Source organism: Orbicella franksi, chromosome 4, assembly GCF_964199315.1.
Source record: "Orbicella franksi chromosome 4, jaOrbFran1.1, whole genome shotgun sequence".
Lineage (NCBI taxonomy): Eukaryota > Metazoa > Cnidaria > Anthozoa > Scleractinia > Merulinidae > Orbicella > Orbicella franksi.
In genome coordinates, this window is record NC_138148.1 from 24,185,437 (window position 1) to 24,199,432 (window position 13,996).

Sequence of the window (13,996 nt, forward strand, 5' to 3'; positions counted from 1 at the left end):
TATATTGTAACATCTCCCCTTTTATCAACGCATAAAAAACTAAACTTTCTCTCTAATAGCATCTTATTGTTCATTGTTCTGAAACTGTAACTGTACTATAAAGGTATGAGAACTATGGTCCATGTCCTTAACACACGTAGTCCTGGAATCTCACGGGTGGTTTGATAGTCCTAGAACTCGATCTTAGTGCTGGTGGACTGGGCACAGGACCAGCTGTGCTGGACAGAGAGTCTGTGGACGGTGACAGGGCTGTTTCGGGGTCATCCTCTGATGCTGGTAGTGCTTCTGGAGTTGGCTTGATTGCTTGTCTATTACGCCGCAACACTTCTCCGTTGGCTTCTACCAGGTAGGATCTATCAGAAAGCTTCTGTAGACAGGTTCCCGCTTCCCAAGACTTGCCTCTGTGGAGTGGAGCAATGCGTACCTCCTGACCAATGTCGAGGTCTGGTAACACTTTGACATTTCTATCATGGTAGCTCTTGGCTTTCTGACGTTTCTGCTGGATTTTGTCTGGCACTCCTTCAGGGACTTCAGGATACAGCAGGTTGGTTGCTATGGGAACTAGTGTCTTTGTTCTTCTTGACATCAGCCACTGGACTGGGCTTGACTGTATTTCAGCTGTAGGGGTATTTCTGTAGGACAACAAACTTAGCCAGGGGTCTTTGTCATCTTTCAGGGCCTTCTTGAAGAGACTTTTGACAGCTTTGACTGCTGATTCTGCCTTTCCGTTGGACTTTGGGTGGTAAGGAGATGAGGTGACATGTTGAAACTCCCACTGTTTTGCGAACTCGGCAAACTCTCTACTGGCGAACTGTGGTCCATTGTCGGAAACCAAGATATCCGGAATACCGTATCGACTGAACTGTACTCTCATGAACTTGATTATGGCTGACGAGGTGGTCTGCTTGAGAGGGCTGACTTCGACAAAGTCGGAGTAATAATCTACAAGGACTATATAGTCCTCAGAGTGAAGCGTAAACAAATCTGCGGCTAGTCGACTCCAAGGCCTGTCTGGAATCTTGTGAGTCTGCAGTGGCTGTTGAGGGTTACTCGCTTGATACTCGGCACACACGTCACACTTCGCTACTGCTTCTTTGATGTCACTGTTCATGGCTGGCCAGTAGACTCGATCTCTTGCTTTTCTCAGGCATGCTTCTATTCCAAGATGACTGGCGTGTAGCCGTGATATCACCTCAGTTCTCAGCGCACGAGGAATGATAATGCGCTGGCTTTTAAAGAGTATGCCATTGTGCAGTGTGAGATCTTCTCTGAAATTCCAGTACTCTCGGATGGATATAGGAACTTGTTCTCTTGTGTCAGGCCATCCCACGAGTATGGTGCTCTTGAGTGTCTGCATTACAGGATCGTGTTCTGTGGCTTTTTGGAGTTGTGCTAGTCTTTCACTGGTGATCTTGACTGTATCCAATGGGTTAATTTCTTCAAGTTCTAGAGCGAACACCTGAAAGTCGTCGTGAGGCTGATCGTCTTGATTCTTGAGATAAGCTCTTGACAGGTGGTCTGCTACATACATTTGGGATCCTGGTTTGTACGTCACTTCTAAGTTGTACCTTTGAAGTTGCAGGAGCATTCTCTGTAGTCTGCTTGGGGCTGCTAGGAGAGACTTCTTAAAGATGGGTTGTAGCGGCTTGTGGTCAGTCTCAACAGTGATTTTCCCTCTTCTTGTAATGTACTGGCTGAATTTGGAACAGCCAAAGACGATGGCCAGGCACTCCTTTTCTATCTGTGCATACCGTTGCTCTACTTGTGAGAGTGTTCTGGAGGCGAACGCAACTGGTTGTCCGTTTTGCAACAATGTAGCTCTGAGGCCCTTCTCGCTGGCATCACACTGTAGGGTTACCTCGGCATTCATGTCGTAGTACTTGAGCACTGGGTGGCTTGTCACTAGTTGTCTGATCTGCTCAAAGGCTTCATCGTGCTGTCTGGACCAAATGAACCTCGCATCCTTCTTGGTCAGTTCTCGTATTGGTTGGGCAATCTCTGACAACCGGGGAAGGAACTTGGCAAGATAGTTTACAAAGCCAAGAAGACTGAGTGTTTCCTGTTTGCAGGTGGGCTTGGGCATTTTGCTGACAGCTTGCACTTTATCTGGGTCTGGTTTGAGCCCTTCCCTGGAGAGGACATGACCCATGTACTTGACTTCTGGCTTTCGGAGGTTCAGCTTCTTGCTGTTAAACTTCAGATTAACCTTGCATGCTCTTTTCAGAAGTTGAAGCAAGTTTTTGTCGTGGTCTGCATTTGCTTCCTCCAGAGTATCACCAGACCCTATCACCAGAATGTCGTCTCGTAGCACTTCTACGCCCTCCAAGTCACCAAGGTGCTCATGTAGTTTGCATTCAAATTCCTCCGGTGCGGCACAGATGCCAAACGGCATGCGGAGGTAGCGGTACCGGCCCATGGGCGTCCAAAAGGTGGTCATTTTGCTGCTTGTTTCGTCCAAACTAATCTGGTAAAATCCATCCTTTGCATCTAGCGTTGTGAAGACTTTGGCGTTGCTTAGCTGTGGAAGGACTTCTTCTAAGGTTGGCATCTGGTATTTTGGCCGTTTTACTGCTCCGTTGAGGTCCTTGGGATCTAGACATATTCTGATTTTGCCAGGCTTGGCAACGACGACCATACTGCTGATCCAATCAGTGGGTTCAGTTTCCTTTACTATGATGTTCTTCTTCTCAAGCTCTTCTAGTTTTGCTTTGACTTCTTTGTGTAGCGTGACTGCAATGCGTCTGGGTGCGTGATGCACTGGCGTGACTTCTGGGTCAACTGTGAAAGTTGCTTTGCCAATGTGTCCGAGGCCTTCAAACACGTCTTTAAAGTCAGTGAGGACGTTTTCTTTGGTGAGCAGTGGTTTGGTTTCTTGAATAGTGTTAACTAACGTTGTCGGCTCACAGTTTATTTTTAGTAGTCCTAGCGTTTCACAAGTTTCTGCGGACAATAACGGCTTGCTGTTTCCTTCTACAACTTGAAACTTGAGCTCATGCCGTTGCTTGTTTTCTTTGAGAACGTTGAGTTTCACTTCTCCAAGTGGTTTCATCACCGAGCCATTAAACAAACGGAGTGTGACCTTGCTTGTTTGGAGAGCCGGATTTCCGTTCTGGCTGATGACTGACAGGTCGTGACGAGTTAGAACATTGCACGTCGCTCCTGTGTCCAACTGACAATCCAATTTTGTCTTGTAACGAGCGTTAGCGTCGTAGAATTCGAGCGAGGTGAAGAGCTGTTTCCCTTTGACTTGCACTGACGAAACTTCTTTGACTTGGTAGAAGAATTCATCGGAGTCTGTTTCCTGTTCGTCATCGGTTTCCTCGGCTATTTGTTTAACTTGTCATCTAGGAGCTGATCTGCATACTGACGTGAAGTGGTTGGGCTTCTTGCATGCTTTGCATTCATGGCCGTAAGCTGGACAATTTTCGAGGTTGTGTCTCTGTTTTCCTCCACAATTAAAGCACTGCCACTCTTTTCGCATTGGCGCTTGATCTTGACGTTTCTTGGGATCACGTTTCTTGGGATCACGTTTCTTGTGATCACGTGAATTGCGTTCTTGAACAACACGGACCTCCTCTGTGGCTTTTTTTTCGTCTATCTTCATGGCTTTTAGCTGGTGGCTTGCAGCTTCGCTTGACCTACAAGTGTTGAGGGCCTTGTTGAGATCTAGAGTTTCTTCTTTCAGGAGACACAGTTTTGTTGAATGATCCTGTAGACCAATAACCAATCTGTCTCTGATCAGCTCGTCTGTCAGCATTCCGAATTCACACGTGGATGCGGCCTTTCGCAATCGGTTAATGAAACTATCCACGGGCTCTTCGAGGTTCTGTGTGCACATGTTGAATTGGTAACGCTCGTAGACTACATTTGTCTTCGGTTTGAAATACGACTCTAACGCCTTAATGCATTCGCTTATGTCGTCTCGCTCCTCGGGGCTGAGTTTCAGGTTTAGAAATATCTGCAAACATTCCTTGCCCATTACGGAACGAAATGTAGCCAGACGAATCTTCTGTTCTTGCTTGTCGAGGCTTGTGGCGACTTCGTAGTCTGTCCACTGTTGCCGAAAGAATTCCCAATTGTTCACTGCATCGCCCTTGACATTCATCGGCGAAGGAATCGGGAAATTCGACGTAAATGTAAGCGCACGTGGGGTACTCGTCGATGGTTCTGTCTCTGGCATCGTGTAGAGCGACTGTGTTCCTTGAAATGAGTGTAATACTCGTAGTAACAGCAATGGTCGGCCTATAGAGGCGTATTCACTAGTATTGAGGTAGTTTTACTTCTGACACCATGTATCAAGTTGTGTACACGACCATGTGCAGGATGACATGAGAACTTTTTTCGGATCACACGTAACTCGATATATCGTCATTGCACAATCACTACGAATAACAATCAACCGGAAGAGGCGTATATTGTAACAACTTGCATAGGCTTCTAATAATAATTTTATTATTCAATTTCAATGTGATTTGTTCTTTTTCTTGACTGGCATTGTGGACTGCAAGAGCTGTTATTGGGTTCCATTAATTAATTTTGCTATGATTAAATTATACCAAGAATTATCAGTAAGCTAAGAGGAAGTTATATTATGTACATGTATTTTGTCTGCACTACACAACCAAATGCACTCCAAGGTTATCAGGCATAAGTACATTTGTCAGAAGAGACCAGCATATCCAAGATATGTTTTGATTGACACATCACTTAAGATAATTTACAGCAAAATGGATAAAAAATACATCAATATCCTACATGCACCAAAGCCAGACACGGGGTTACAAGGCAATCATTTAAACAACAGATTGAAATAATTTATAAAAATTAATTAGAGAACACTATTTCTACAAAAGAATGGAACAAATTAACCTTATCGGACATTGCGAATGGCAAGGCTGTCTGTAGAATGTCACAAATTTCTCAACCCTTTCTTTCTACAAAAATGCTAATCCTGCAACTTTGCTTAAGACCCAGTTCTCCAATTCGTGTTAGCAAAATATCAATTTATGCCATGTCCAGTGCAGATTATCACAAAATTGATTTAAAAGGTCAATAAATATCATTGTAATGAGCACTATATCGAGGCTTCTCTAATTAAGTGAGTAATCTTAACTCTTTCTGATTCGCCAATTTGTTGCTTAGCAATGACGTCATCCGTTTTTACACGTGGACGTATATAGATAGTGTTAGCGACATATTCCCGCCAGTAGTTCAAGTTTCAGTTATCGTGCGTGCACAGTACGTGTTTTCAAGTAAATTAAGTTTTAAGCTACCCTTGACTATTTAGAGTGCAAGGGGGAACCGATGTGTAAGTACAAACTATTTTCTATGCTTGCTTTTTAGTATAAGTTTCAAGTTTTGACGTTTTTTAACCTTAAGTACCTTTAGTCTCGGTTTTTTTATACAACAGCCTATTGTACTAAGTCCAACACGTGGCAGAGCCCCAGTTTTCAAAGTTTTTATTTCATCTTGTTTTTAGCGATAGATCTTTATAGTTCACACTCCCCCTAGCTTAGGTTTCTATTTAGCAACTGTCCTATAAGAATCTCTGGTAATTCAGTTAAGTCCTTTCCTTGCTAGTAAATTCCCCCATCGCTTTCAGTGGCGCTCGCGTAAGCACGTTTTTATCACATCGTACAATTTTATTGCTTTCAAGTTTTTAGAGTCTTATCATTTATTGTATTAGGACAGTTAGCAGTATGCGTATCTGCTTGGGATCACTGATGATTTTAATTGTATCTTTACTGGGAAGTTTGACTGGAAGTATTGTCATATCGCAGTTATGATTGGAATGTTCGCTATTATTGTTTCGTGACTCTTGTCATCTTGTAATCTTCTATTATCTAGTAATTAGTTTATTCATTACATTATATTTCAGTTTACGTTCGATTATCGTCAATTAAATCACCGTCAATCACAGCTGATTTTCCGTGATCTCTGGCTTTATTCGATTAGTAAAGCATCTCCCACACACGCTAGTCTCATCGTGACAAGTTGTCTAGCAAGTGACAATTCAGCCTTTCAACAGTCGCTGTGAACCTGACGTTACAATCATTTTAAGGCCAAAAAGCCAATTATTTAAATAAACCATGAGTAAATTATCTCTAAGAAAAACTGATTAATTTAACAGCCACTTAAAAATAATTAGTTAATATGTGTTTCTTAATAATGTAATGCAGTTTATCTGTCACAATGTTGCAGCTATGATATTACTACAAACAGGATGGGTTGCAGAACTGAACCTCCAAGTCAGTTTATTCAATGAACTTGGTGCAGAATTGATAATCCCATGAAGTTGTCTGTAATTACAGAGAAACCAAACAAAGCATTACAATCATAAGTAATGAATAACTGAACTCTTTTACATGCATGAACAGTGTATGTTCCATTAATATTGGGGACCTCTCAGAAGCTGCATCCATGATAAATTAATATGTTCCCAGATGCCTTTGTTTATAGAACTTTTCACAAATTAATATATCTGACATAACAGTGATCTCTGTGTTCTACAACAATTAGTACACAAGAAAAATACACTCAGTAAGTGTAGCAGACGGAGGTCTTCTATAAAACATTCCAAATGCTCCGGACGCGATTTCATTATGTTGGATGGAGCTTTACTATCAACCAAGCGAGTCCTTTCTATCTATCAACTCTTTATTACTTGCTTGATTCACGGAAAAACTGAAAATATAATTACAGGGAAGCGCCTATTACTATAACTCGCACAGAACATCGATTGCAATAACAACACAAAACAGGGGGCGTATCACGATACTTGAAAATTACGGAAATATTACGAATTGTGAACAATACAGGGAATGATATCAAACTAACTAAATCGAGCATACAAATAAAACTACAAATCGTACCTCTTTCTCCAATCTAAACTCCTTTCTTCGATCTTTGATGAATAACGACGTCTATATCCTATCGCACGTGTCTATCTTTCTTGTACCTTTTATTGCTTAGCGTGACAACGGAAGTTACGCAATCATGCAGGTTACCTATTACATGTTAATCAGTTACAGTAAGATATTGTTTACAATAAAAATCAATGTCTATGAGCAATCATAAGGACCTTAAATTTATAGTTCCTCAGAAATATCTCACCAGGCCATGGTTGCTTTGAAAATCTTTCATGTTTTAATACAGGCTGCCCATCTGTAAACTGTTCATATATTGACTGACAGGAACAGGCATGTAATTCCTTTCTTTGATATACAGTGTACTTCATTTTTAGTTGTTTACTGAGTGTTAGTGGTGAATCAAATGCTAGGGGTTGGTACTCCAACTTTCACAGTGGCAGGCTCTGCCCTGAGATACAAAGCAAACTTGCATAACTGTTATGAACTTCGTGACTTGCTTTCAAGAGCAAATGCAATTTGCTTCAAACAAGAAACTGGAACATTGCAAGTTACAACAATGTGCACAGTCCCAATCACAGGGTCATCCAGGCTGTTTGGTTGTACATATAACTGTACAACTGTGTATGAGTTGAGCTTCCAGAAGAAAATCAGAGTTTGTCAGGATAAATACTGAAGTTCTTGCTTACTCAATGAATGAATGTGCAGTTCCAGAAGATATTCACACCCAACACCCATTGATAGCCAGTCTTTAGAAATTCCAAATTAAAGTATCAGGAATCAAGAGCTCTAATAGAGAAAAACCCCCATGTGGGGTATGAATCTTTTCTTGAAGAAAACAATGTCTGAGAAATCATTAAAGTGCACCTAACCCCAAAACTTTTTTTTCGCTAAAACAAATCTAGACTTTATTTGAAGCATTTGGACGAAGAAATTTTTGAATTTGGTTGAATCCTCGATTTTCTATGCCCTTTCAAAGTTGCAATTAAGTGTTTCATGACCGCGTTTTAGGGAGTCTGGGGCGGCGGTACCTGATGACGTCTACCCAGGAACCAAACACAATAGCACCTCAGTCAACTCTCTGTATTTGCTTGAGAAAATAGAACGCAAAACTAATCGTTCGGATGTATTTTGGGACTAAAACGTCCAAGTTTTGTCTCAGAATCATTTCTTTTTCGTCACTGGAGTCAGAGTTAAGTTTCGATTTGGAAGGCTCCGAAATAAACTTTGATCGAGCACGTTCGACAACTGTGAACTCACTGCTTAGAGCTTTGAGAGCAATTTACAATATTTCAAGCGACGACGGGGAAGACGTCTTTGCGGACGAGCTGCTTGTATATTAGGGATGGAAAGCTAGATACGAAGTGGAGGAGCAGGCAAACAAAAACCAGGAAAGAAAACTCAAGGACTGCTTTGGATGGTAATTTCGTCAACTAAACATAAGATTCCCACGCGTGTTTATAGCCCGTTTACATTTGTCCTTACCGAGAATGTATTTTGTCAAGGTTCTGTTAAATCCAGTTTGTGTTTTACTTTCAGTTGAATGCTTCATGTTTATAAGAGCGACGTACGTGTTGCAGTTTTCGAGACTTGATGACCTCCAAAACATTGGTTTCGATCGATTGAAAATCGTATTGTTTGGACCTGTATTTTTGAAGCTGCGGGAAGCAAGGCGGAAGGAAACATTTCATACAATTACCGATTTCACATTGTCACACGTTTTAAGTCGTAACTCCAAATAACCAATGTAAATTGTTCTCAAAGTTTGCAGTGAAATTCGTCAGATAAGCAAAAAGGATGTGTGCCCTAAGCGGTCTGCAGATAATGTTACGCGGTCATACTTTCAACGCTATTGCACAGAATCTTTGTCGCACTGCTGATTTCCAAACCTTCGAAAAACTCTGAGTCTAACAATTTTGTTATCATGTAATTCTAGAGGATTAATCTTTGACTTTCATCTAAATCGAAAGAGAAATAAGTGTTGGTTAGCGGCGTACAGTTGCGATCTATTTACATATCAGTATAACGCTTCTTGATCATGACAGGATCACATGACTTTGCCGGTTATGTTATAAATATTGCGGGATTGGAAGATATAGGTTGTCGGTAGTATTTCTACAAATTTCTGGTTAGCTTTAAGCAGAAAATTTATGAAAATAGCGTTCGAAAGTCTGCAGAACAAATTCCAGTGAGAGTTCTTCAATGGTTCTGTCAGATGCAATTCGCTTGTTTCGGTTCGACAAAATCAACCATCGTTTACGTCTTTATTGCACCATTAGCCGATCATCGTCAGTAAATTGTACAGTATATCTTTCTTTAAATCTGGGATATTGCTGCAACAGCCGATAGCACCTCTGGAAGGCGTTTTCTGCGCACTTTTCAAATGTGTATTGCACCATCCTGAAGGAAATGAGAGGAAATGAGATATCCAACCTTCCTGGGTAGACGTCACAAGAGCCGCTGGACCCATTCTCCTCAAACTCGGTCGTGAAACAAAATGGCGGTGTTTTGGAGCTACTTTTGAGATTTTGTCGTGGCACAGAAAATCGAAGATTTAACGGAATTCAAAAATTTTTTCACAGAACTATTTCAAATAATAAGTAGATTCGTTCTAGCGAAAAAAATTTTGGGGGTTAGGTGCACTTTAATTACAAAATAATGTTTAAAAAACATCTTACCTTTCAGAGAATTTTGTAATCTGCACTGTCTGGCCAGTTCATATATTTGACAAGTTGACACTGGGCATGTTTGTAAATTTGTGCACTTCAACATCACATTACTATGTAGTAGCACTGGTCAACTAAAAACAGCATAATTTGGTTAATTTATATACACTGTACATTATTAGGTTGAAATATTGGTGTAGGTTGTTGCACATCAACAGATACAGAAACTATTTGCACCTGAATCATAACAAGTGAAAAAGCGTGCATGAGACATTTACATGTACATGTAACAGCCCTCCACCTCAGAGCCATCACAGATATGATATGATATTTTTAAACTCTCTGAAATTTCAGATTATTCAAGATTAACATATGCACATACATCATCTGGGGCAACCCTAACACACTGAATTTGGAAAACGAAATCCGGAATCCAGAATCTGGAATCCGGAACTGAAAACCAGAATCTGGAATCCAGATATTATGAATGATGATAGAAATAATTCACTTCAGCAATGTCTAATAAATAAATATGAGCAAAAATTATTTTGTTATTTATTTTCTTGGCTTTACTTCAGCCACAGACTGTAATTGCTAAAAAATTATTGACTAGTTCTGAACAAACCCTTAGCTATATATCTGGCCCGGTTGTTCAAAAGCTGCATAAAGCTATCCATTGGGTACATCACTATCCAGTCAGGGTTACTGATTTTTTGGGTGGATAGAGTTACTCATAGCCTGCAAGCAGGCTCTAGTATCTGTCTCTAGTGTCTGAGCAGGCTAAATAGGTGTCTAGTGTTTTTTGCATTGGCATGTCACCAAGAGCCTTCATGCGGCTTTGCCACACACGTCCCCAGCCCAAACACGAGAGCCTGCTCATAGGCTAAGTTACCAATCTTTTGTTCAAGCTGGCCCTGGCGAGAGCCCACTTCTTGTCTAGATCAGATTGCTCTGAGAAGACTGGTGAGCAGCACATTAACAACAAGCTATTATAGGCTATTGCAGTGAGTTTCTGGCAGTCTTTTAGCATCTTTTAACAACATGTGGTCTGATCTGTTAGCAAGTGAGAAGCAGACGGAAGTAAGTGTGCAACATTTCTACAAATTATTTTAATATGATGGCCGCCAAGAATATGACATGCTGATTTGTCACAGTATCAGTGTGGAAATTGTGTTAATCTGGAATTGGTCTCGTATCTATTGGAAAAATCAAATTTCAGATTTAGACCAGATGGGTTAGCCTTTGGACTTTGAAAGTGGGGGGCGTGACCGTCAATGTAGAGGGGGCTGCCACTGACAGATATCCTGTTCTCTATGACATTTTCTATCTTGTTCAGTATCTACTAGACATATAAAAGGATAAATTTATACTTCTGGTAAATTGAAGATCACTTATTAAACAAAATGGCAATTACCAGCAAGCTTATTTTAGACGCTCTCTAGGTGCTTGGAATAAAATTAAGACGCACTTTACTGAGAATTCTCATAATCATAGCCCTCACTAGAAATAACGGTCGCACGATTTCAACAGACGGAGAATTTTTGTTTCAAAAAAGGTTAAGTTTGAGGTCCTTTTTACTTGGCAGCTTACTTTTTACAGTCGAAAAGCTAAGCAAAACAATTTTTGCGCATTTGAAGAACTTATTTTCTTTGATTTGCGGATTCCGGTTTCCGGTTTCTGGATTCCGGTTTTTGGTTCCAGATTCCCAATCCCGGTTGCTGGGTTTTAGGGTTGCCCCATCTTTAACAGAGTGTTTGTTTCACATTCAGTTTACACATGGCTGTTATCCAGCATAGGCAGACTTATAAGTTTTCCTTCAAAAATATATTGCAACAACTATTGCATCTTTCATTACCTATTCTTGTGATGAAATGACACAAAATCCAAGAACAAAAGTCATAAGCATAAAACTAACTTACGTGGTGCTTACAGTTCCTCTTACTGTCTGCATATGCTGTCCATAAACTGGTGATGCCTGGACAATGTACTCATTATTTTTGTGATCACACCTTTTAAAACGTCACTGTTATATAATTTGTCCTGAAAAAGCAATACATGAAATGTTATGCCTTTGGCACTCACCAAATACCTTTACATGGTGTATAATGTACACCATATCAACATTCACAATTCTTTTTACTTTCATTGTAACTCTTTTGTGTCATTTTCCCTCACTTGAAGACAGGACTTCCACATTAGGTGATAATTTGCCTCTGGAATCTCTATGAATTCACAGGGAGTGATAACAATTAAATCGTGACTAATTTTAGCAAAGGAGTCGTTCAAATGTCAGATTTTAATGCTAAGTTTATACAGTAACTTTACATTACTCTTTGTATATATATATAACCTCTCAATTATTGCACCTATAGACAGAAGGTGTGCTGGGGGAAGAAATGTTCTAACCTTTCTGAACTTTTCCCCCCTGTAATAGGATGACTATTATGAACCACAGTTTGTAACCAACACCAACATCAGGTTATGTATACACATGTATATTTTGTTGTCGTCTGTAATCATAAAAAATAAAAATTTAAAATCCTCCATAAAGTTCATACTCAATAACACTGCTATAATTGTAGCGCTGTTACTGTTGCCCTTAAGACACTTTGAACACAAAGGAACAGTAATTATGCATCTTAATCGACATTAGTTGGGATAAATAAAAAAGGTCTTCTGCACTATCAGTGCACCAAGTTAAAAGTTGAATGGAGACAGCTAACATGCCAAATGAATGATCAATAATTATTGATATTCTTGCATGCTACGATTAGCTTCTTATGCTTTGTTTTTATGTACAGTATTATATCTCTGAATACAATAAACCAACTTTTTTAAATTTATTTTGTAAGGATCATCAATAAAACCACCATTGAATTTTCAGTTTTTAAACACTTCATCCTGCTTCACAATAATACTATTCTATCCATAATTAAGCAGGCAGATCATAAACTTATATAAAACCCCACAGTACATGTAGGTTAATTTATAACATATGCCAGTCTGTCAAACTCACAACTGATCTCATAATATGTACTGTATAACAAAACTAGCTTGAACATAACAAAACAGTCTTTCTCCCTGTTAAGACAGTAGTTGATAATCAAAGGGGACTCTTCGAGTCACGACTGAAATTTTTTGATCAAATCCAGGGGAAATTGGAGTAAACCGACTCGAGTTAGCGGGGTTCTACTGTACAAGTTGACTGCGGGAAATTTTGTCACGAACAAAACTTTCTTCAACACGTTTCAAAAATCACACTGGTTAAAGTTTGCAAGGTGACGAAAACATTCCATGAGCAAACGTCTACACAGATGAATGTAGCCAGTAAAACAAGCCATTTGGTTAAAAATGTTGAATCATTTCCTGCTAAACAACAAACCATATTCCCAATTGAACGTATAAATTCCATTGAGTCCAAATGTGCATATATCAGCCATTCAGATTGGCTAATCTGAACAAAGGGCATGTTTGTGTTTCACCAATAGGCGACTCTTTAAGAATAAGACTCGTACCAGGCCCCCGACATGCAAAATAACGCCTTGCAGCTTCGAATGTTTACAAAATCGAAGGTGACAAAGGTTTTTTAGGCTTTTTCCAAGGTAAATCGTCTTAAAAATCGCGTATTTATGCAGGAATTCCTAAGACACTTGTTGATTTATGTTTTATTTTAGGAATGTTGTGCATTCTTTTGCGAATTATGCGATTTTTCATGAATTGTGCGATCGGATGTGATTTGAGATCGATTGTGCAAAATCGCACCATCGTGTAATATCAGAAGGCCTGTCAGTTAGGATTTGGTGAGCTACTGTGCTGTAGGTATGGTGGAAAATAATAGATTATCAGAAATGAAGGTTCCTGAGACATCTTGACAGCACTGAGAGGAATTAATATATAAATTCACAAAAGAGGAAGAAGTTCTTGCCCTGTCCAGTTCTCTGTAATAAAAATATCATTTACATACAAGTCATTTATTATATATGGTTTGTGTTTAAAGCCGATATAATGTACACTCTGATTGGCCAATTCCAGTGCATTATTTACATTTACATGGTATACCTCGGTAAAATCATAAAACATTGCGTCCAACTAAATAAAAAATATAAAAAAAGGAAAAGAAATGCCTAATTCATAACAATTTAAAATACTCAACACTAAAACCAATGTAATTCTTTACTTGAAAATTATTCTCCCGTAATGCCCATGGGCCAGTTACAGGCATGCTAAAAAGTCCTAACACAAAGTAAAAGGAAATTAAGAAAACTATTGCTTTTTTCCGGAGAATTTTAGCGGCTGAAGACAATGATGGAACACTCTGAGAGTGCATTCTATCAACCTGATGAGATAAAATTTAAGGAGAATAGAGAATTCACAAAGTTATATCACAAACGGATTGGTACAGGGCAGGACAAAGGAAACTGTACAGCCAGGAAGAAATTGAAACTTTCTTCAACAAGCAAAAAA

The 13,996-nt window shown here is 39.6% G+C and overlaps 1 protein-coding gene and 1 pseudogene across 2 annotated transcripts in view; one reads left to right on the top strand and one right to left on the bottom strand.

The window, feature by feature from the left end:
- Positions 1–13,996, top strand: part of LOC145485005 (uncharacterized) — a 105,088-nt pseudogene that overhangs the window by 14,009 nt on the left and 77,083 nt on the right. The gene's annotated exons all lie outside the window — the stretch shown is intronic.
- On the bottom strand, positions 3,341–4,180 carry LOC145485636 (uncharacterized). Its single transcript, XM_081464273.1, has one exon. It carries the CDS (start codon positions 4,178–4,180, stop codon positions 3,341–3,343), a length of 840 nt encoding a protein of 279 aa, XP_081320399.1.